The sequence below is a fragment of the Bos grunniens genome, chromosome 1 (genome assembly GCF_055505025.1).
Source record: "Bos grunniens cultivar Pamir isolate PY7600 chromosome 1, Bosgru_T2T1.0, whole genome shotgun sequence".
Lineage (NCBI taxonomy): Eukaryota > Metazoa > Chordata > Mammalia > Artiodactyla > Bovidae > Bos > Bos grunniens.
In genome coordinates, this window is record NC_141165.1 from 40,326,901 (window position 1) to 40,351,073 (window position 24,173).

Below are 24,173 nucleotides of genomic sequence, written 5' to 3' on the forward strand. Positions count from 1 at the left end.
TGGTTCTTACACTGGTCACACATTAGAATCCCCTGTTCAGTTCAGTTCAGTCGTTCAGTCATGTCCAACTCTTTGCAACCCCATAAATGAAACATAGGCACCTGTATCAGTGGTTCTTACACTGGTCACACATTAGAATCCCCTGTTCAGTTCAATTCAGTCGTTCAGTCATGTCCAACTCTTTGCAACCCCATGGACTGCAGTACACCAGGCTTCCCTGTCCACTCAAGCTCATGTCCATCGAGTCAGTAATGCCATCCAACCATCTCATCTTCTGTCATCCCCTTCTCCTCCTGCCCTCAATCTTTCCCAGCATCAGGGTCTTTTCCAATGAATCAGTTCTTTGCATCAGGTGGCCAAAGTATTGATGTTTCAGCTTCAGCATCACAGTATTCAGGACTGATTTCTTCTACGATTGACTGGTTTAATCTCCTTGCAGGCCAGGGGACTTTCAAGGGTCTTCGCCAACACCACAGTTCAAAACCGTCAATTCTTCAGTGCTCAGCTTTCTTTATAGTCCAATTCTCACATCCATACATGACTACCGGAAAAACCATAGCTTTGGCTAGATGGACTTTTATTATAAAGTAGTGTTTCTGCTTTAGGAACCTTTAAAAAGACCAGTGCCCAGCCTCCATCCCCAGAGATTCCAATTTAATTAGTGTGGTGTTGGATCCAGCATCCGTATATTTAGAACTTTTTTTTTGGCTGCTCTGAGTCTTCATTGTGGCATGCAGACTTTCTCTAGTTGTGGTGAAAGGGCTTCTCATTGCCATGCGTGGGCTCCTCTTGTTGCAGAGCATGGGTGCACAGGTTCCGTAGTTGCAGGATATGGGCTTCTCTTGTTAGCCCTGAGGCATGTGCGTTCTTAGTCGCCAACCAGTGATTGAACCTGCATCCCCGTTATTGGAAGGTGGAGTCTTAACCACTGGACCACCAGGGAAGTCCCAGTATATTTAGAACTTTCTTCTGGTGATTCTAATACACCGTCCCGGAAGAGAATCACTGTCCAAAATGCACTATGCATGTGTGTTAAATTGCTTCAGTCATGTCCAGCCCTTTGTGACCCTATGGCCTGTAGCCTGCCAAGCTCTTCTGTCCATAAGAGTCTCCAGGCAAACATACTGGAGTGGGTTGCCATGCCCTCCTCCAGGGAATCTTCCCAACCCAGGGATCTAACCTGTGTCTCTTCCATCTCCTGCACTGGCAGGTTGGTTCTTTACCACTGGCCCTTCCTGGGAAGCCCCAAAATGCACCGTGGGAGACCACTAAGCAATCTAGTGTTATATCTCAGATCTAGGCTATAATTGACAAGATGAGAAAAACCAAATTAACTGACTTGGGTGGTTTCATGAGAGAATGATAATAGGAGACTGAGGATCGTGAGCTGGACTGGAGGCCATGAGAAGTGGGAGGCACTTCTGGTCCAGGATGGCACCAGGATTCTGGACCCTAAAGACAAGCAAGCTGTGGTGACTGCACCATTGTTGGCCTCATCCAGAGCTTGGCTCCCTTTCCTTCTCTCCCCAGAGGGTCTGGCATGCAGCACATCAGGACACACTAGGAGATGCTCACAGCATTGTTACTCCAGGCAGCGTGCAAGGTCCCAGACAGACAAGCAGAAAGAGCTCTTTTCCCTCCCCTTCTCCTGTCTTCATACCTCAGGATGCCAAGTCTGGGGTTCCCACCCAGCAGGGAGGTGGACAGCTGAAGAAATAGCCCTGGCATGACATAGCACAGGGAAGGGGGGATCCTGGGGAAGCCAGGGTGAGCTAGAGGAGAAGAAAAAAAGGGAGGAAGGAGTTTTTCTCTGCTGGCTGTGAGGGAGGCCACCTGGGCAGAGAAACAGGGGAGGCCACTCAGCAGAAGGGAGCTGCCCCGGGGGAGGAGTCTCTAGTGACGTGTGACCCCCACCGCCCCAACCCCAACCCCTGCACCCTAGGGCACTAAGGGACTCCTCCCCCAGTACAAGCTCCAGCCTCTGAGTGTATGTTCCAGTGGCTCACATTCTGAGTGTCTGTGATTAAGGGCTGTGAAATCCCCATCTTTCCACAAGTAGGGGTTAAACCTGGGAGTCGCTGTGACTGTTATAGCTTTAGAGAAACTTTTCCAAACCTCCAGGGACTTCCGGGTACTATAGGTAGACCAAACAGAATGGAGTAGTTAGTCTCTGATTCAAGAATGGCCTGTTACCTCTAGAGGTCACAAAGTGTCAGTCCATCTGACGTCACACATGTTTTGTTGTCATGCACAGTTTTTTAAAAATTGTTGAAAATTTTGGCATTTCAAAATAAGAAATTGGGGACTTCCCTGGTGGTCCAATGATTAATAAGACTGCTTTTCCAGTGCAGGGGGCATGGCTTTGATCCCTCTTCTGGGAACTAAGATCCCACATGCTAATGGTTGGGCCAAAATGTAAATAAATAGATAAATCCCATTGAAAAACAAGAATTTGGGACTTTAAGAAAGCAGATAATCTGGCAACACAGGGCATTTATCCTCTGCCAGAGGCCGGTCTGTAGTTGGTTCATTCCTTTCTCCCCCTCTTCCTTCTCTCATCCACAAAACTTCATTGAGCACCTGCTTTTGCAATAAGTTCAAGGATAAATCCAATACAGTATAAGCACAGGGCCTGTGTTCCCGCATATATTTCTGTGCTCAGGCTTTCTTTGGATTGGACTTGGCCAAAAGCCGAGATAAGAACTGGGACTTGGATTAAATTCTGCATCCTTCTGAGTCATCCTGCTTTTCAAATACCGTTAGTTCGGTCATCCATTAGAACTGTCAAATAATTTGTCTTCCAAATGGGCTGTTCTCAGTTTTCATTCAGAAGCCGGAGTGTGAGATAGCTGTGCCACTTAATAAGCTGCTGTGTCTCGGCGTCAGACCAACTCTTCTTTCCTCTACCCTGTGATGCTGGGTCCAGACTCCCCACACTCGGACTCTGCCTTGTTGGCTGCCTCCTATTCTGCCCACAGGGAGAGGAGCAGGCAGGGAAGAGAGGTCTGGCTGGTCTTGTCGTGGGCTAGCACTATGCCAGGGAGCAACTGGGGAGTTCCCAAGCTCTTGCCACACTCCCAGAGCTGCCCTCTGGTGTCACGTGAGAGTGACATCTCCTCAAGGGACAGTGCCACCTCCTCAGAGGGCTGAGACCCAGTGCCCTTGCACCTCTCCTCCAGCCTCAAGGTTCTGGTAACCCTAAACTCTTCCCTGGGTTCTCTAAGCCGTAGGGATGGCCACTGCTATCTGACATTGCCATCTCTGACTTACCTCTGGGTCTCCTTTTTTTCAGTCCTCCAATGTCTGCATAATCAACTCCCTATAGCCCTGGTTCTCAAACCTGAGCTTTCAGCAGAGTCACCTGGTGTGCATGCTTAGTCGCGTCCAACTCTTTGGGACTCCATGGACTGTGGCCCACCAGGCTCCTCTGTCCATGGCAAGAATACTGGCGCAGGTTGCCATCTCTACATCCAGGGGATCTTCCCAACTCAGGGATCAAACCCAGTCTTTTGAGTCTCCTGCAGTGGCGGGCAGATTCTTTACCACTGTGCCACCTGGGAAGCTGTGAGTCACCTGGAGGGCTTGCTAAAACACAGATTGCTGGGCTCCACTCCAGAGTGTCTGATTCAGGAAGTCTAGGGTGAAGTCAGAGAATTTGCTTTTCTATCAAGTTCCCAGGTGATGCAGATGGTGCTGGTCTGAGGCCTCCACTTGAAGAACCACTGCAGAACATTATGTTCCCTCTGATAAGTTAGTATGTATCATGTGGTCTAGTTGGCCCTTGGCTGATGCAAGGAGTTCCACTAAAATAGCACACCATCCAGATCTGCCAGTTTGGTTTGCTGTGTGGGGTGGGAGTGAGGTAACCCCAATACCCACTTTTAGCCTGGCCTTCCCTTGGGATTGAATCACTGTGTTTGTCTGTCTGTCTGCACCTTGTACCTGTGTTCTTGCTCCTCAGCCCTGATTGCAAAGGCCTTGGCCTCCCTTTAAACTGTTCTATCCCATCTCTCTGGAGCCTGTCCCACCACCTCTATGGGCCTCCTCTGCTAATTCTGTCCCATTAGAGTTCTGATTTCTCTGACCTGTGCTGTTTACGTGCCCAGCTTCACATCTCTTTCTGGACTTGCTTTTGCCAAGTCAGTGAATATGTACTGAATCGTTTGCTGTGTGCAGAGCCCCATGCTGGAGGCTTTTGTGAGAGTACCAAAGATGGGAAGGACTTAGACACTGCTGTCATAGGGTAATCATTGCTGCACGACTGAAACTGTATTGTTTACTTGTGAAAACTATGGAAACTATCTTAGCAGAACCCTCACTAGAGAAAGAACTACTTCAGTTGGGTAAATAATTTGATTAGCAAGATGTAGAGGGGGTAAAGGGCTTCCCAGATGGCTCAGTGGTAAAGAATGCCTGTGGTGCAAGGGACCTGAGTTCGATCCCTGGATTGGGAAGATTCCCCTGGCAACCCACTCTAGTGTTCTTGACTGAGCAACATACACGCACGCATGTTGAAAGGGGGTAAGACCCCAAGAAGTTGAGACAGGCTGAGACCTAGGACATTTTACTAGAGTGTTAACACCTGGACAAATATCTCTTTGAGAGACAGGATGTGAAGAAACTCTAAGGGACTAAAAATCAGTGCATGCATGGGCAGTTGGGGCAAATTATGAACAGTAAAATACAAAAAAGGCCAACGCTCAGCTGCCACTTCTAAGTTTCAGGGAACAAAAGCAGGGTACTCCTCTTGACCCCTGCACACAGCACCCTGAGGAGGTGGGAAGAGCACTTAGGCCACCTCTCCAGCCTGACCCACAGATCTGCCTCCCCCCGCAATCCTCATCCCATTTAAGAAACCAGCTCCCCGTAAACTTAGGGAGCAAGCAAGGACACCTGTTACTTTTCTTTACTCCCTCATGCTTCAGCACAAGTCCCCATAAAGCCTTGCCTGGATGCCTCCTCTGGCCTCTGAGCAATCTCCATTGATTAAGAAGCCCAAGAGCCCAGGGCAGTAACAAACTGTGCTCAGGTTATCATGGAGAGAGGCTGGTATACTGCTTTCTAAGATGAGTGAGCATCTGTTAACTGCACGGGTTTGTTTGATAGAGAAGGATCTGTGCAAGTTGGTGAACAGAGTTGAATTGTGCAAGGAGAAGGGAGTGGTGTCAAGAGAGAGAAGGGGCCTGGGGGCTGGAGGCTGGGATGGGGAGCTGGCAGCCAAAGGGAAAGCTGCAGAGGAGAAGGAAAGAGTCTAATATGGATCTTCAATACAGCGTTTGCTAGTGTGAGCTGTATTCTGTCTTGTCTCTCTGTGAAATCACTAATAAAATTACTCGCTTCCTGGGGACAGGACAAACACTGAGTCTCTGCGAGTTTGGAGTGGAGTGAAATCAGAGACCTCCCATAGAACAGCGGTGCATATGAGCTAGACTCCTTTGATTTTCTCATCTGTATCTTTCTCTTCCTTGTAAATATATTGGAAACATCCTGTGGCATGAACTGGGTTTTATATTGTTTCCCATCAGCCTTGGTTATTGAGTAGGATGTTTATTGACGAACTAATTTCTGGGTTTAGAGTTTTACTTGTTCAGATACACCTCCGTAGGCTACACAAAGTCCCTGTAGGCCTGAATATGGCCACTCATGTGTGGGGGTACACTGGCTCTACTCTTTTTTGATGCCTTGTATTTATTTTTCTGATTATGAATAGATACATGCATATTACCGAACATTTGGAAATATTAAAAAGTATGAGAAAAATGAAAACCACTCATAATTTTACTGCTCAGAGATTACCACCAACAGAATAGACTGTCTCTCTCTCTATATATATATATACATACACATATGTGGGGTGCGGGGCTATATATATGGAGAGTTTATATATAATATATGTATACATTCCCTATATTTATATGGGAAATCAAATTAAGTTTATCTTTATAAAATCTTATATACAGCTTTTCCACTTTTTGATATGAGCATTTGTTCTTTCGATTACATCTTCTTCAAAACAATTTAATGCCAGCTAGTTGGATAGACTACCGTCAGGAATTTGTTAGCTCCCCTCTTGTTGGATAATTATACGTTTCTCTGCCTTTTGCTCTCATAAATACTGCCACAGTGAATGTCCATATATATGTACTGTCGTTTTACATGTGGGTAGGTGTATCTTTTGTACACTGACAAGCCCATTTGTCTTCAGAGGTAGAATTTTGTACTCACCTGAAATGAAGCTCAAGAGATACAACCCCAGTGGACCATGCAGAGTTTCAAAGGGCTTGCCAAAAGCATTGTACATGAAGAAGGCTGTCCCCACCAGGGTTAAAACGATAAGGATTGTGGAGAAGAGAATGACATTGACGTGAATACTGACTGGGATAGCTTTGAGCAAATCCGGGAAAACTGAAGACAAAACAAAGATTGGGAAAAATTTCATCAGTGGTCATTTGCAAGTGTAATTTAAAAGATTAAATCCCTCTTTTTTCACTTCAACAGTTCCTAAAATCCTTCAGATGAATACATTCTCACTTACTCATTTACAAGGGATTTACAAAAAGGTTTAAACATGGTATTACTTTATAGAACTCACCAGTAAAAACTAGCAGTGGGGAAAATTTGAGGGATTTTTTTTGCCCTTGGTCATATATAATTACTTAAGTAAACACGTGCTAGTCTTATAACCAAAAGCTATACATTTTGATGACCAAACTTTTAAAGACATTTCTCCGTAGCCTTTTTTTTTTTTTTCAATCTATCTTAACTTGTAATGACATTTTCAGAACTGGGAGAGTTAAACCATCAGGAGATTTTTCTACTTCCTTTGCTACAAAAAAAAAAAAAAATCTAGTCCACACCAAGATTAAAGAATGAGGTATTTTCAGTTGACTTCAATATTTTGATGTAGCACAAACTGTGGGAAAATAATTTCTGGTGATACAAGAAATATTTTCCATTTAGAAAACATGCCAAATCTATTTCTAGATTTTGTGTTCAGGGCAAGTTTTTCTTGTTTGCAGAGGAAATGAAATACTTCATAAATGTAGCATTTCTCTTATCTGGAAAGACATCAGCTTGCTTAGCATCAGCAAACCAGGCAAAACCAATCTGGATAAGTTTAGTCTAGTCCACAAACTTGATTTATTGAACACCTACTGTGTGCCAAACATTGTTCTAGGTGCTAATAGAGCCATAAAATAAAACAAGGTCCCTGTTGTCTTGTGGAGTTTATAACCTAACGGGAGTTGATAGATAAATAACAGATAAAGAAATGAATGTGATAGTTTATTGCCAAAGAAGGCCCCCATCAATTCCTTGCCTCTTTTTACATATATGTTACTTCCCCTATAAGAGGTAGAATTTATTCCTCAGTCCCCTTGAACCTGGGGGACTGCTCCATGACCATTTGAATATGGCAGAGCTTCCCAGGTGGCATTAATGGTAAAGAACCCGCCTGCCAACGCGGGAGACATAAGAGACATGGGTTCAGTCTCCGGGTCAGGAAGATTTCCTGTAGAAGGAAATGGCACCCACTCCAGTATTCTCGCCTGGAGAATTCCATGGACAGAAGAGCCTGGTGGGCTACAGTCCCTGGGGTTGCAAACAGTCAGACACAACTAAAGCGACTTGGCACACACCCAGAAGCACATCATGCCGCTTTCAGGCCTGGTCTATAAGAGGACCAGCCATTTCCACTTCTTTCCGTTTGGAGGCTTGAGCTGCCGTGCAGGAAGTCCAGTTCTCTGCTGGGAAAAGAGACCACCCAGAGGAGCACCAGGGCACCAGACACAGGAGGAAAGAATCTTACACGTCCAGCCCAGAAAAGCCTCCAGGTGACTCCAACCTCAGCTGCTGTTCAACTGCAGCAGAGAGAGACCCAATCAAGAGCTGTCCCAGCTGAACTGGTACATTTTTGTTTTAAGCCCCTGAGCTTTGAGCAGCTATTGCACTGGTAACAAGACACTTTCAGATAGTGATAATGCTATGGAGAAATAAAAGAGGGTGATGGGATTTTGAGTGATGGATGAGTGGATGGGGGTGGTCAGGAAAGTGACACCAGAGCTGACACCTGAATGTTGAGAGGGAGGTGGCTATATAGAGATCTGGGGAAGAGCATTCCAGGGGAAAGGAACACAGCTGAAGCAGGAGGGAGCCAGTGCAGGTTCCTGGTGAATGAGGTTGAGGCAGAAGTGGGATTGCTAGGCTGGGATCAAATTGTTACACCTGCTAGCTCCTGGTCTGTTGACCATGGTAAGGGGCGGGGGATGGTCTGCCCTTATGCTAAATTCATTTGGAAGCCACTGGAGGGTTTTAAGTAGGAGAATGACATAATCTACTCCAGGATGTAAAACAATAGCTCTGGGGCTTCCCTGGTGGTCCACTGCAATACAGGGGACACCAGTTCAATCCCTGGCATGGGGAGACCCCACATGCTGCGGAGCAAATAAGCTCGTGTGCCTCAACGACTGAGTCTGAGCTCTAGAGCCTGGGAGCCACAAGTAATGAAGTCCGTGCACCCAGAGCCCATGCTCTGCAACATGAGAAGCCACTGCAATGAGAAGCCCGAGCAGTGCAACTAGAGAATAGCCCCTGCTTGCTGCAATTAGAGAAAAGCCCACCTGCAGCAAGCAAGACCCAGCACAGCCAAAACTGAAAAAAACAAATCTTCTTAAAAAAGAAGATTGCTCTGCCTTGCAGAGTCATGAGTCTAAGGGGGAGAAAGAAGGGGGAAGGGTACATGTGGAAGCTGGGATCCTGAGGATGGATTTGGGGCGATGATAAGAGATGGAGGTCTGGCCCAAGGCATAAGTGGCAAAGGCCGTGAGAGGTTGTCAGATTTGTACTGTATTTTGGAGACAGAAGATAGACTTGATGAAAGTAAGAAATTGAGGATAACTCCTGTAGTAACTGAATAAATGGTGATGCTATTAAGTGGAATAGACAAGTAGAAGGAGCAGGTTTGGCTATTGGGGTGGGCAGTGATGCAAGAGTTCTATTTTAAATATTTGAAGTTTGAGTTGCATTTAAGCTATCCTAAGTAGAGACGACAAATAGGTTGTATGTATCTGGAGGTCTAGGAAGCAGGCAGAGATATTGAAGGAGATGAAACTAGGGTGAGGAAAGCAAGGTGTCTAGAGCAAAAAGGAAAGCTTAAGGAGATAGTGACACTCTGGGGCCAACCCTGTACTTGCACGAACCCAGGGTAGATGTCTCATTAACTTCTATGACCAAGGTGTCTTCATGGCCTCACCCTAGTCCTGGCCCTGGTCATTAAAGCCAGGGAATGGCTATCACTTGTGGAGAAGCTATAGCTAGAGGAAAGATGGACTCAGGAGAGGAAGAGAGCTTATGAGTTAGGAGCAAATTCACAGATTGAACAGCAGGGAAGCCAAGGGAAGAAAATGTCTCAAGGAGGAAGTGGTCAGCTGTGCAAATACAGGTCCTGTGGCCACAGTGCTGTGCTCCTGATCATGTGTCCGAAAGCGACCAGGAGAAGGAGGTGCATTGGTTCAGAACAAACCCTTCACCACTTGTAAGATATAACTCACAACATACGGACATGCATGAAACATGCTTAGTGCTATCAGAGAGGGAGCGTCCTCTTCACGAGTACAGACAAGGTCATTCTTTTAAGCATAAAAATCTACCTTTTATTTATGGGCTTCCTTGGTTGTTCAGGTGGTAAAGAATCTGCCTGCAATGCAGGAGACTTGGGTTCGATCCCTGGGTTGTAAAGACCCCCTGAAGAAGGAAATTGCAACCCACTCTAGTATTCTTGCCTGGAAAATTCCATGAACAGAGAAGCCTGGAGGGCTACAGTCCACAGGGTCACAGTCAGACAAGACTGAGTGACTTAACACTACTACTGCCTTTTAGGTAAAATGAAGCAAATTCTGAAATGCCATAATGTAAAACCCCAAAAATAGACTGACCCGTAAACATTGCTTTACCATGACATTTAAGTAATTGCTCTGTAACTGAAAAGCAGACACACAAAAAGGAGAGAGTACTTATACTTAAGATGCTCATGTTCATTTGTCACTCTAAACAAAAAAAGTTCATGTTTTTAAATATCATTTGGGAAATTCAGTCACTGTGAACCAACCCCTCAGTGTATCAATAAAAATAAATGTATCTGGGGAAAATAGGTGAAGGATACCCGAAATGATAGTACTCTCTGCACCGTCATTGCAACTTCCTATGAGTCTAAAATTGTACCCTCGCGGTATTCTCTGAGTCCTCACTCAGGAGTCCTGGGCAGGTCATTTGAACTGAGGTTTACTTACACAATGTTTCCTTTACAATCTCATAATAAGAGGGAAAAAAAGTGAAAGTGTTAGTTGCTTAGTCATGTCTGACTCTTTGCAACCCCATTGACTATTAAGCCCGCCAGGCTCCTCTATTCACGGGATTTCCCAGGCAAGAACACTGGAGTGGGTTCCCTTCTCCAGAGTATTTTCCTAATCAAGGGATCAAACCTGGGTCTTCTGTATCACAGGCAGATTCTTTACCATCTGAGCCACCCGGGAAGCCCCATAATAAGAGAAAATGAAAGAAAGTGAAGTCGCTCAGTCGTGTCCGACTCTTTGCGACCCCATGAACTGTAGCCTACCAGGCTCCTCCCTCCATGGCTCCTCCCTCCTCTTACTCCAGGCAAGAGTACTGGAGTGGGTTGCCATTTCCTTCTCCAGGGGATCTTCCCGACCCAGGGATCAAACTCGGGTCTCCCAAATTCCAGGCAGACGCTTTAACCTCTGAGCCACCAGGGAAGCCCCATAATAAGAGAAATGCACATTAAATCTGTGAGATACCATTTTCCACAAATCATATTTACAAAGATGAAAACATATAGCGATAGACTGTGTTAGTTAAGACGTAGGGAAATGGAGTCCTTTCTGTACTTTTCTTAGGAGTATAAATTGATATGGCTTCCTTTGGGGCTTTACATGACTGTAAAGAATTAAAATACATGTATCCTTCGCTCAGCACTTTACTTCCAGGAGTTTATCCTATGGATGCTTTGTGCATGAATTCAATAGAATGTCACAAGGATATTCATGGCAGCATTTTTTAAATGTATTAATTTTTAATTGAAGGATAATTGCTTTATAGAATTTTGTTGTTTTCTTTCAAACATCAACATGAATCAGCCATAGGTGTACATATCATGGCAGCATTTTTTTTTTTGTAAAAACAAAAGGTGGGAAATTATTTACATGTCTATCAGTATGGCATCCATACAATGGAATGTAAGTCAATGATTTCAAACAATGAAGCAAATCTTTAAGAACAGGTATGGACTTATCATTAAAATGTGATGTGTGATGAAAAAAACACACCGAAGGAGAAAGTGCCTGATTCTGTCATTTGGGGAAAAGCCAAAGGAGGATGTACATAGAAACAAGTAATAAGTATTTCACATATCTGATTTAATTCAACGATGCCATGGTATAGGTACCATTATTAGTTTTTTTCCTCTAGCAAATAGTTTCCTCTCTTTCCCAGAGGAAACATCTGGGACTCAGATGTAATGTGCCCAAGGTTTTTATTTAGTGAGTTGCAGAGACTTGAACTCATGTCCACTCTTATTCACCAGGCTAGAGCCTTGGGGACAGGCATGCTTGTCTAGGCAGAGACTATTTCTAAAAGATTACACGTGAAACTGGTAGCATTGCTTCTGGGCCAGGAGACTGAGAGATTTTTCATTATGTACCTTTTAAAAACATAATTTTTATTTACTTATTTATTTTCGGCCGGGATGGGTCTTTGTTGCTGTGTGGGCTTTTCTCTAGTTGCGGAGAGTGGGGGCTACTCTCTAGTTGCGGTGTGTGGGCTTCTCCTTGCAGTGGCTTCTCTTGTTGGGGCGCATGGGCGGTAGGGCACCAAGCTTCAGTAGTTGTGGCACACGAGCTCAGTGGTTGTGGTTCCCAGGCTCTAGAGCACAAGCTCAGTAGTGTGTCACACCAGCTCAGTTGCTCCATGGCATGTGGGGTCTTCCCAGTTCAGGGATCAGACCCATGTCTCCTGAATTGGCAGGTGGATTCTTTACCACTGAACCACCTGCAAAGTCCCCATGATATTCCTTTTAGTTCCGTTTGGGAAAAAAAAATTTTACCACTCTGCACACATTATCTATTCAATAAATACATGAATATTAAAAACAACACAAAAGGATAAATGAAGACAAAAAGTTCCCATGACTGCTCTAGATTAAAAGAGACTTTAGGAGATACACTAGCCAAATGCAATGTGTGGGTATTGTTTGCGATTTGAACAAAACTTTGTAAAAGACATTTTTGAAATAACCAAGGAAAATTGACAGTGGACTGAGTTTTAGATATTACACAACTGTTATTGATGTTGTTGGTTATGTTAAAGGTGTTGTGATTGTGTTTTGAAAAGTTCTTATTAATTAGAAATTGGATGGCTGGATAGATAGATAAAAATAAAATAAGAAAATGCCTCTGCTTTGTTTGGAAGATGGAGGCACACGGGGTGTTGAAATGCTGAGCCTGGGTTGTTAGTGATTGTACTGGTCCATGCTGCCCTGTGTTCTGAGGGCACAGAGTGAACCAGCTGGTCTGTGATCACTTGCCCTCCCAAAATTCCAACTTCTGAGACATCTCAATCAATCTGACCTGCTATTCTTATACTTGGTCAGCTGTTGCTTTGGTTTTGACCAGCAGTTATCAAAAACCTTGGTTGCTTCTATCTCCGCACCTGTAGAAAAAGTAGCAACCTCTTCATGTCTGAGGGGGCAGGTAGGTGAAACCTGTTTGAAAATGGAGGGTTGTTACCAAATCGAAACAAAGGCAGAAGAAATTGTACTGATTTGCCTCCTGGAAAGAAAAGCCAGAAGCTAAAGTCAATATCACGTGGAGCATGTTAATTCTTACGAAGTCTCTTAAAATTCCTACAGTTGTGAGAAAGTTACCCAGGAGGGCACTAATCCCTGCTTATTATGCTTACATCTTATCAAGTTTCTTTGTTTGATAAAAATTCCCTGAGGTCTATAATGACCAATCAGAACTCTGGTAACAACCCTCCATTTTCCAACCAACGCTAATCTGACTTTTCCTTTGCTGAAGATGAGAGCAGACCATTCAAATAAAAATTGGAAGTTGTCACTTTAATGATAGTGGATATTTTGTGTCCAGGAGGTAGATTTGTTCCTCTTTCCGTTCTTTGAGGTGTAGGATTACAACACAGAAGAAGGATTTGAACATGTTGATCTCTGGAGGGGCTGTCATTAATCCAGCAAGTCACTTCTGGCCTCGAGAAATTACTTGATTAGCTGTTGACAAGTGAAAGGGAGTTATTTATGAAAACGGGCAGCCGATGCCATATTAATAGCACAGGCTTGGTCTGTGGGTTCAGCATTACTCTCCCTCTCTTTCATTCCCTTATCACTGATTTCCTCCATCTGTCTATGACTCCGTGTGTCTAGGTCTCCTCATCCTTCAACCATCCAAACCCCTAAGTACCCTTCCTTTTTTCACCAGACTTCTTCAAAGAGAAATATGTGAGTAATAAAAATACGAATAAAAATAACAGTCAAATAATTATATGGCATTTGCTGTGTGCCACATGCTTTAGGTATATCGCATAAATCAGCATACTTAATACAATATAAAGAAAGTACTATTATATGCTCAGTGTATAGATTTAAAAAAAAGAAGGCATAGAGAAGTAAGTTGTATAAAGTCACACAGTGGCCTCACTGCCTTTACTTTTACTTTGCCCTCTATTGTCAAGATTAAATAAAATTAATACAGTAAAAAATTCTTTTTAATGTAATTTTGTGCATTTTGACAAATGCTTGCAATCATGTAACCACCACCGCAATCAATTATCAGAACTATTCCACATTTCCCCAAACTTCCGGTTTCCCCTTTGTAGTCAACCCATCCCCCATACAAAGCTCCTGAATGTGTGACTTTATAAGAAACTGCCAAGTGTTTTCCACAGTCGCTGTACCATTTCACTTCCCTACCCACCATGCATGAGAGTCCCAGTTGTTCTCCTTTCTTGGGGACACTTGGCAGGTTTTTTTAAATTGTAGTCATTTAATAGAAGTGTAGTTTATCTTGTAGCTTTAATTAGTATTTGCCAAATGACTGATGATGTTGAGCATCCTTTTGTGAATTATTTGCCTTCTATATATCTTTTTTTTGTTGTTGAAGTGTCTGTTCATATCTTTTGTGTGTACATTTTTTACTGAATTGTTTATTACTGTTATTATTGAGTTTCAAGAATTCTTTCTGTGTGCTGGATACAAGGCATTTATCAGATAAGTAATTCACAAATATTTTCTCTGAGTCTGTGGTTTGTCTTTTCATTCTTTTATCAATGTCTTTTGAAGAGCAGTCCTTATTTTAAAGAATTCCAATTTATCATTTTTTTTCTTTTATATATCATGTTTTAGATGTTAGATCTGCAAGGTCACAAATAATTTCCCCTATGTTTTCCTTCTAGAAATTTTTTAGTTTTAGGTTTGCAGTTAAGTCTACGATCCATTTTAAGTTATTTTTTGTGTATGGCCAAGGTTAAATTTTTTTACATATGAATACCTAGTGTTTCAAGACTTTAAAAGCTGACCATAGACTTAACATATGACCCAGCAATCCTATTCCTAAATGTTTACAATGGCTTTATTTATATTTGTTAAAAACTGGAAACATTTTAATATCCATCAACTGGTGAATGGACAAACTGTGGCCTGTCCGTAAAATAAGCGACCCCATGGACTGCAGCCTGCCAGGATCCTGTCCATGGGATTTTCCAGGCAAGAATACTGGAGGGGATTGCCATTTATTTCTCCATAGTAATACAAAGGCATGGACTATTGGTGTGCATGATAGCAAGGGTGGATCTGAAATGTGTTATACTAACTGAAAGTAAGTGAATTCGAAAGGCTGCATATTGTATGATTCCATATAGATGACATTCTGGAAAAAGCAAAATGATAAGGACAGAAACGATAAGGATCATTGGTTACCCAGGGTTAGGGGTGGGGAGGAGACTGACCACAAAGGGGCATAAGGGAAACTTGGGGGGTAATGAAAATGTTCTATATCTTGATTGTGCTGGTATTAACATGCCTCTATGCCTCTCAGAATTCATAGACCTGTACACCTAAAAAGGATGAAATGTACAGTATGTAGTTATACCTGAGATGGTTAGATAACATCACTGACTCAGTGGACATGAGTTTGAGCAAACTCCAGGAGATGGTGAAGGACAGGCAAGCCTGGCATGCTGCAATCCATGGGGTTGCAAAGTCAGACACCACTGAGCAACTGAATAACAATGACAGTAAAGCTCACCAAAAACAAAGAAAAGCAGGAGGAACAGGGTGTAAAGTGAATGCTGCCTTCCAGGTGTGAGTGATAGCCTCGGCAAAGGTGACCGTTTGGCATGGAGGAAGGAAGAGCTTGGTTAGAGATGAGAAAAGGAGCACTGGGCCAGGAGTCAGGCACTCAGGTTCGGGTCCACTCTGGGACTGTGAGCAGGTTAATGGATCCCTCTTTCTCTCTGTAAAATAAGGGTCTCCATGGGGCAGCCTGGGAATGGACTAGGCATTTGAAATTAGACAAAAGAAATTCAGTTTTAGCTTCTTTTCTAACTCTCTGAACTCCCTAAACCTTGATTTCTTTGAAAAAAAATAAGACTAAGGGGATTCCCTGATGGTCCAGTGGTTAGGACTCAGCACTTCCACTGTGGGGACCTTTATTTGATCCCTGGTCGGGGAACTAGGATCCCGCAAGCTGCATGGCACGGCCAATTAAAAACAACAATAATAATAAGACTAATCCCATCTTTTGCTCACTTCTGTGAGGATTTAATGACATCGTGGAAGGAGAACCTAGTGTGTGATCAGTGCTCAGGAGAGGTCTGCTACAGTGCACCCCTGTCTTAGGCCAATTTCCCTACCATCCATCCCTCCCACCACCTCAAAGATACTGGTCTCCTCTCTCTGCCAGAGTATCAGTTTCCCCGTCTGTTGGATAAGTCCCATCAGCATACAAACATGCTCTCATTTTTCTCATCTTAAAAAAAAAATCTCACTTAAGTCCTCCTCCAGCTCTTACCCGCTTTCTCTGTTTCTCTTACAGCAAAAGCTCTCAGGGAGTTGCCTACATTCTCAGCGTCGTTGTCTTCTTTCCACCTTCTCTCTTGAACCCACTGCACTAATACTATTAATACATTTCCCAGGACAGCCAAGAGCTTCAAGCTGTCAAACCCAAGGGTCCATCTTTCTCCCCATCTTACCCAGTCTACATTTGGCACAGTGGCTCATTCCCCTGCTCCTGGAAACACTTTCTTCTCTTGGCTTCCAGACATTGCCGTCTCCTGGGTTTGTTACCTCCCTGGCCACCATCTTGATCTACTTTGTTGGCTCATCTTCATCTCTTGAGTCAACCAGAGGACAACTCATTTCTTTGACCTCTTCTCTCCCTCTTCACCCTCTCCCCCAGTGCTCTATACAGTATCATAGCTTTGACCAGAAATACTCTCAAACAGATGTTTCCAGCATGACTTCTTCTTGAATCCCCAACTTGTATGTCCTCCAATTACCTACTGAACATGGGATATTGAGTAGGCATGTCAGTGTGTCCCAAAGTGAACTCAGAATCTCCTCTTCTCACTCTTGCTTCCTTTAGCGTTCTTCATTTCGGTTGCTGGCAGTCCCATTCTTTCTTGGCCTCATCCTCAATTCCTCTGTTACTCTCACACTTTGTGTTGAACCCATCAGGAAAACCTGCTGGTTCTGCCTTCAGAGTCAGACTACGTCTCCCTGTCTCCACTACTCCTCCTGGTCTAAGCCACCAGTATCTCTCACTTGGAGGACTGCAAGGGCTTCCTAACCGGTCTCCCTGCCACCACCCCTCCATCCCGCACTCTGCTCTCAACCCGGTGGCCAGTGGAATCTTTCAAAAGTGAATTGGGTTATTTCAGTTCCCCACTTAAGCCCTTCTGGTGGATTCTCATCTTGCTGAGTATAAGCCAAGTCATTACAATGGCCCATTAGATCACCCACACACAAGGTTGGACTTCTTGTCAAACCTCTGACTTCATCTGCTGCCTGTTTCCTTGCTTGGTGTGCTCCAGCCACTGGTCTCATTCCTGTACTTCAAATGTGCCAGAAACACTTGCACCTCCGGGCCTTTGCTTGTACTGTTCCTTCTGCCTGTATATCCCCTAGATATCCTCACAGCCTGTTCCTTCAGCTCCATGTCTTTACTTAGATGTCACTTTCTCAGGGAGACCTTCTTTTCTAAAAAATTATTTATGTTTAATTGAAGAATAATTGCCTTACAATATCGTGTTGGTTCCTGCCATACATCAACATGAATCTTAAGTTGCAACCTCCTGCCCATTCCCCCACCCCCCGCACTACCAACCCCTTTCCTTGCTTTTATTTTTCTCCACAGCAATTATCACCATCTGATAAATTGTATATTTTTACTTGTTTGTTTGTTTCCCCCATAACATGAGGACAAGTGCCTTGGTCTGTTTTATCCACTGCTGTCTTCCTGGCATCTAAGGATGCTCGCAGAACAGTATTTACCAACATTTTTTTTTCACTATTGCTTCTCACCCCAGGAGTCTTTTTAGACACTTCTCCTAATCGCCCTCCACACATGAAATTTTAATACCACAGATATACTATGTATTGGTTTCTGTATTATATTTGTATGTGTACTGTATACCTTATAATATATACTTTTTGAAGGAGTAGGGGTTTTTGCTTGCCCTGAAGAACTAATTTTCACCTCCTTTGGGGGTTTCTGCTGCTGTGGAGAATGCACCATGTAGCTGCTGGACACGTGTGTGTTGGGTGGATATGTCTCGCTCTGGGGAGGATGTAGGGGCAGAGCCTGGTTAGCAGGTCTGGGGTTTTTTGGTGGAAACCAGTGGTTCTGATGGGAGGGCGTTAGTGCAGCATCTATGAGGAGGGAAGGAAGGAGGGGAGAGGTCAGTCCAGCCAGAGACCACAGGGCCAAAGTAGATGAAGAAGCAGGTTGGCAGTTTTAAGTGTGTTGGGAGTTTCTGGTTGGGAACCAGAATTTGTCCTTTGAGTCAGGCAGTCACTGGTGACCTTAATAGAAGCTGTTTCTGGGGTTGGTGGTAATCGAAGCTGAATTGAAAGAGCTTTTGGAGAGAATCTGGGACAATGTGGAAATAGAATAGTTGCCAAAGGGATGAGAGGAGCTGGTGTGGGTCTTTTTTTTTTTTAAGAAGTTGAAAGACCTGGCTGGCAACTAGAATGGAATTTCAAATCTCTTTATTAAAAGAAAAATTTTAATCCAACATACTTGGGGGATTGTCAACATGTTAGATGGAAACTGATGGCTGTTATTTAATAATAAGGTTTAAAGTTTGGAATTTGTGAAAGAATCCACATCAAATGTTAACATGACACAGCTCTTTTTTGTTGCCAGGGTGGGAGAATGGGGCAAAACGGACTTCCTGTCTCTGTGTTTCTGTTAGTTTGTCCAACGTTCCTGCTGTTTATGGAGGGAACTTATAACTGAAAAATGTTATAACATTGAAATGGAAATTAAGATATGAATTTCACCTGCAATCCCATCAACATAAAAAGCAAGCCTTTCCTTTGTTTTTTTTTTTTTTCCTTTCAAATATATTACTGTAATCATAATGGAGTTCTGAGGTCACATTCTGTTCTTTTTATTCAGGATATAAGCAATCCCCATGTCACACAGATTGTCTTCATAACTACCATTTAGATAACTGCGTGGATTTTCCATCAAACTGCTGCCCTGCTGCCCGTTAGGTTGACTTCCATTATTTCAGCATTATGGTTACTGTTTCCCACGAGCATTTTCAAGTATATACCTTTTTCTTTCTCATTATAGGGGTGGGTGATGTGCAGGAATAACCTTTTGGAGGCATTCCCAGGAATAGAATGACTTGGGCCAGAATACTAAGAGAACACCATCTAGATATGTAGATACAAGGGAATCTAAAGACAGTGAGTTATATTCTATAACACTCATGTTAAACTCCTGGTTCAAAGCTCAATTCCTCTTTGGAAAGTCTGGAAAGCGGAGATTTCAGACAAGATATCAAGTTAGAAACAGAGCTAGAAGAAACCAGACGTTGAGTTGACTCTCCTAACAGAATAGAAGGCGCCCAGGTCATAGGAGGGCTTCTCTGGTGGCTCAGGTGGTAAAGAATCTGCCTGTAATGCGGGAGACCAGAGTTTGATCTCTGGGTTGGGAAGATCCCCTGGAGAAAGGAAGGCTTCAACCACTCTAGTATTCTTATCTGGAGAATTACATGAACAGAGAAGCCTGGCAGACTATAGTCCATAGGGTTGCACAGAGTCAGACATGACTGAGCTACTAACACATACATACATGCATATACAAGTCATAGGAAGGCAAGGGAACCCACATGGCTGAGCACACAGAGGAAAGCTGTGGGACCCTTGTGACTGCAGTCTGCTCTCATGAAACAGCCGAGTAAGTCATAAGGTAACGGCTGGGAGTGAAAACACGGTCACCGTGGTGCTCTCTGGAGGAAGTTTACCCTCCTGCTGTCATTCAGTGGGAGGCTCTGTTCCTCAAGCTGTATGCCTTGTGTCTGGACCCCCACTCTCCTTGAGCCTCTGAACTGTGGTCCCCCCATCCCCGCAAAGCCTTTCCCAGCCTTTCCCCCTTCTGTCCCTCTTTGGATATTCCAGATTCCCCAGCTCTTAAGCACCCACCACGCTCCAGCTCTGTCTCCCTTAGTCTTATCTGGCTTACAAAAGGCTCAAAGATACCTAGTGAACTGAACTCTTCCATTTCAGAGAGAAAACAGAGGCCATCAGAAGATTTCCCACGTCTAGGCCTACTCCTGGTGCTCTCTGACCCTTTCCCACACTGTCCTTTCTGAATCCATTAATCATCTAGCTGTCCCATCTGTCTACAGCCTTTTCTTCTTACTGCTGTATCCCGTCAGCGTAGACTTGTACTCAATATCCTCCCACTATATGTACGTATGTATACACACACACACACACACGTAGACACACACACACACACACACACACACCCTAGCCTGGCCTTAGGACTCTTCTCGCCACTCCCTGTCCTCAGTCTTCTCTGGGTCCTTACCTCTCCTTCCCTCCTCAGCTCCCACAAGGTCCTTTCCTCCCCCTTCCTACAGGAGGACCACTGCATCAAGACTGCTTTAGCAAAGGTCCCCCGTGACCTTCTGGTATAAGATTCAAAGGACCATTTTCATTGTCTCTCATGTGACACCTCCGTTGCTCCCTGGTTGAACATTGCTCCTCCCGTGGTTCTCCCTCAGCCAGGCCCTCCCAGTTCACTGACCATCTCCTCTCCTCCCCTTTGCACGTCCCTCCTCTTCTACCTGGAAATATTAGCGCTTTCTAGAACACATCTTCTTTTGCCTTCTCATTTGACTCCCACCTCGAGAAGCCTCCTCTTCAGTTGTAGCTCCAACTACTACCTCCAATCTGCCGGGTCCCACCTCTCTGCCTTTGCCCCAGCCTTGCTCATGACCTCCATATCTGTATAACTGATGGACGTCTCTTGTTGCTAACCCATACGTGAACTCATTAAACGTGACCAAAAGTCATTCCACTTCCACTCTAAACTGTCCCCTTCTGTACTTATCTTGGCAAGTGATCCCAACCATCTAGCCAGTGGAAGCCTGGGGTTCATCCTCTATCACCAAGTTTTGTTGATATTTGCTTCTGATTATTTTGGGAATATTTGTACCCGGCTTCCAGCCTTCTGACAATGCTTTGGTTTGGACCTCCAAATCTTGGAGGAACCTTCTGACTATACTCCCTGCCTCTCTTTCAGTCTTCTAATCTGTCTTCTGTTCTGACACAAACCTACTTAACATCCTTAAGTGGTACCCCAATGCCTACAAGATAAAGTTAACCAGTGAAGTCCCTCACATTCTATTCTCTTCTTCCTCTCCAGCCTTACCTTCCTCCTTCTTTTGTCTCTCACGTGTCCTCTGTGCTCTGGCCACAATAGGCTCTTCCTATGTTGGTTCATGCTGTTCCTTTGCTCAGAATGGCTTGTTCAATGCCATCTAGTGATATCTAACTCTAATCCTTACTTTCCTCTGATCTCTCTGTGCCTTGCCCTGACAGACAGTAGTTCCGTTTCTTGGAACTTTGTAAACAAAAATGATTGTGTTGATGATAATGATCATGGGCACGATTACACCGTCCATAGTTCTGGTTCTTCCCCCTTCTGGGCCCATGGGGATTTCATGTTTTGGCTCCTTTGAGGGCTCGGTCATGTAACATCCTTGGTGTGTGTCAGTTCCAGGTCAGAGAATTTAGTTGCCTGGGTGAGAGCTCTTTGTTACAATAACTGGTAATATTACAGATGGTGACTGAATCCTGGAATGGAACTACAGCTAATCTCTGATGAATATGTACTGTGAGCAACAAATCAATCTTTGTTAATTTTTTTTTTGGGGGGGCTGCCCTGCATGTCTTGGAAGATCTCAGTTCCCCAACCAGAAATTGAATCTGGTCCACAGCAGTGAAGACCCAGAATCCTAGGCCATCATGGAATTCTAAGTCTTCTGTTGATTTAAACCTATAATATTGGACTTCATTATTAAAACATAGCCTCACCCATCTTGACTGAGAAAACTGTACATACAGCTCTTACAAGTGGTCAGTTATTTAAAAACACTTCTGCTAGATTCTTGGGTGTTTAGGAACAAGTACTGTCTCATTCCCCTTGAGTCTAGAAGAGCACTGGAGCACGTAAGCACCGATGATCTTTTCAGGGGGTGGTGAGAGCACCATACTCTAACTTACAAAGAATTTGTATTTTACATATGAAGTGACATTGTTTTCAATAGATCATTGGAAAGTAATAAGAATAAGATTTTTTTTTTAAAGCTGTTTGTTTTTACTAACTGCTAAGTATGTTCTTTTATTGCCATTAATCCATGCTTTATTTGATCTCTTTAAATGTATGGCTTTCATTTCAGTTGCCTTAAAATTTATTTCATTTCTGTCTCCTGGGTTCTTCTGCTGTATTTTATCCCAAAACCTTGTTCTCTGTTTATCTCTTACTGATTATATCTTTCATCCTGCAATTCTTAAAACAGGACTCAGTAAACCTGGTCTAAGCCTCTGTTTAGGCACTAATCAAGAGTATGAGGCGGTTAGAATATCACACATGACCAAAGGAAGAAGAGGAGGGAGCTTGGTGGGAAGAGAGAAAAATAGTTAGACATTAATCAAAAGGTGACAGGCTGGGAAAAGAGTAGCTTTTGGAATCGGAAAAGTGAAAGTGTTAGTTGTGCAGTCGTGTCTGACTCTTCGCAACCCCACAGACTGTAGCCCGCCTGGCTCCTCTCTCTGTCCATGGAATTCTCCAGGCAAGAATATTGGAGTGGGTTGCCATGCCTTCCTGCAGGAGATCTTCCCAACCCAGGGACTGAACCCGGGTTTCCTGCATTTCGGCAGATTCTTCACCGTCTGAGGCACTAGGGAAGCCCAAGTCTGAGATTAAATCTGGTTTTGCCACTTACCGCTCATGATGCTTCAGCTCCTTGTCTGTAAATGTGGATGGTAATATAAATAAGTTGCAGAACTTTTGAACAACACAATATCATTTATATGGAAGTTCTATAAATTTTACATAATCACTTAAGCATTTTTTTTAACATAATGAAAATGGCAGAAGAGTTGTATATTTACCAAGAGTGAGATACTTAATGGATTTCCCTCATGGTCCAGCAGCTAAGACCCTGCTCTCCCAATGCAGGGGGCCTGGGTTTGATCCCTGGTCAAGAAAATAAATCCCACATGTAGAAACTTAAAAAAAAAAAAAAGATCCTGAACGCCACAGCAAAGATCGAAGATCCTGTATGCCACACGGAGATCCAGTGCAGCCAATAAATAAATGTTTTTTGGAAAAAGAGTGGGAGATTCAAGAGCCCAGTGCAGTGTGAGAGCACCGGCGTTTTCAAATCTCAGGATTGATCCCTGGAACTGGTGGGAGTTATCCAGCCCATAGGTGGAGCCATATCTGTATATTAGGACTTAATATCCTCCCAGAGAGGCCCTGAGATTACATGGCATTCAGATGATCTGTCTTGCAGCTCAGGGTTTTTTTGTTTGTTTTGCTTTGTTTTGTTTTTCCCCTGGCCTGACAGGTGACTATTGCTATACATAATCCAAGAACTTCAGATTTGATCACTTATTTGCTCCTTGTCACACACGTCCCTCAGTAACAGATCTACTGCCCCCATCAGATCAGATCAGATCAGTCGCTCAGTCGTGTCCGACTCTTTGTGACCCCATGAATCGCAGCACGCCAGGCCTCCCTGTCCATCACCAACTCCTGGAGTTCACCCAAACTCAAGTCCATCGAGTCAGTGATGCCATCCAGCCATCTCATCCTCTGTCGTCCCCTTCTCCTCTTGCCCCCAATCCCTCCCAGCATCAGAGTCTTTTCCAATGAGTCAACTCTTCGAATGAGGTGGCCAAAGTACTGGAGTTTCAGCTTTAGCATCAGTCCTTCCAAAGAAATCCCAGGGCTGATCTCCTTCAGAATGGACCGGTTGGATCTCCTTACCGCCCCCATTCTCACTTCTATTTCCCTATTGCTATTCCTTGCACATTTTCTGATAGCACACCTCTAAAGAGGGGCCCTGATAGTCTTCAGGAGACAGGGAAATGGAGGCCAAGATACTAGCTTTATCTTGATAAAGTGTTGGAGAAGGTGGTTTAGATTGTCCATCCAGTTCCATTGAATTGGTTGGTCTCACACTCCCAACCCCCTCAGCCCGTCAGCCCTCACCTGTCAGCGAAAGTCCTCCTTCCCCCGGGCAGACCTGGCACCCTGACTCTGGCCAGGAGAAGAGCAGACTCCTGTAACTGGTGGGCAGATTTGGAAAGACAGAATGCCTTTGAAGCCAAAACTTGCTCAGTTTCTTACTATAAACCCACCATTCAGATCTGTTGTTCCCTCCGAGCCCAGGTGGGTGTGGATGAAGTGTGAGACCCTTCCTAGAAATACGCCCGCTAAAGGAATGGAAGGCAAGCATTCCAGCTTGAACTCGACCAGAAAACCTCCCAACTGTTTGGGAACAATACTAAACATGACTTCTCCCCCTGCCCGCCTTCTGGTGACCTCGTCCAGCCCTAACAC

At 44.1% G+C, this 24,173-nt stretch overlaps 1 protein-coding gene across 1 annotated transcript in view; it reads right to left on the bottom strand.

The window, feature by feature from the left end:
- The window catches only part of CLRN1 (clarin 1), a 44,391-nt gene that overhangs the window by 11,303 nt on the left and 8,915 nt on the right, over positions 1–24,173 (bottom strand). The window contains exon 2 of the mRNA XM_086317264.1: positions 6,226–6,405. Within this exon, the coding sequence (XP_086173390.1) occupies positions 6,226–6,405 (180 nt within the window). The remainder of the gene's footprint in view (positions 1–6,225; positions 6,406–24,173) is intronic.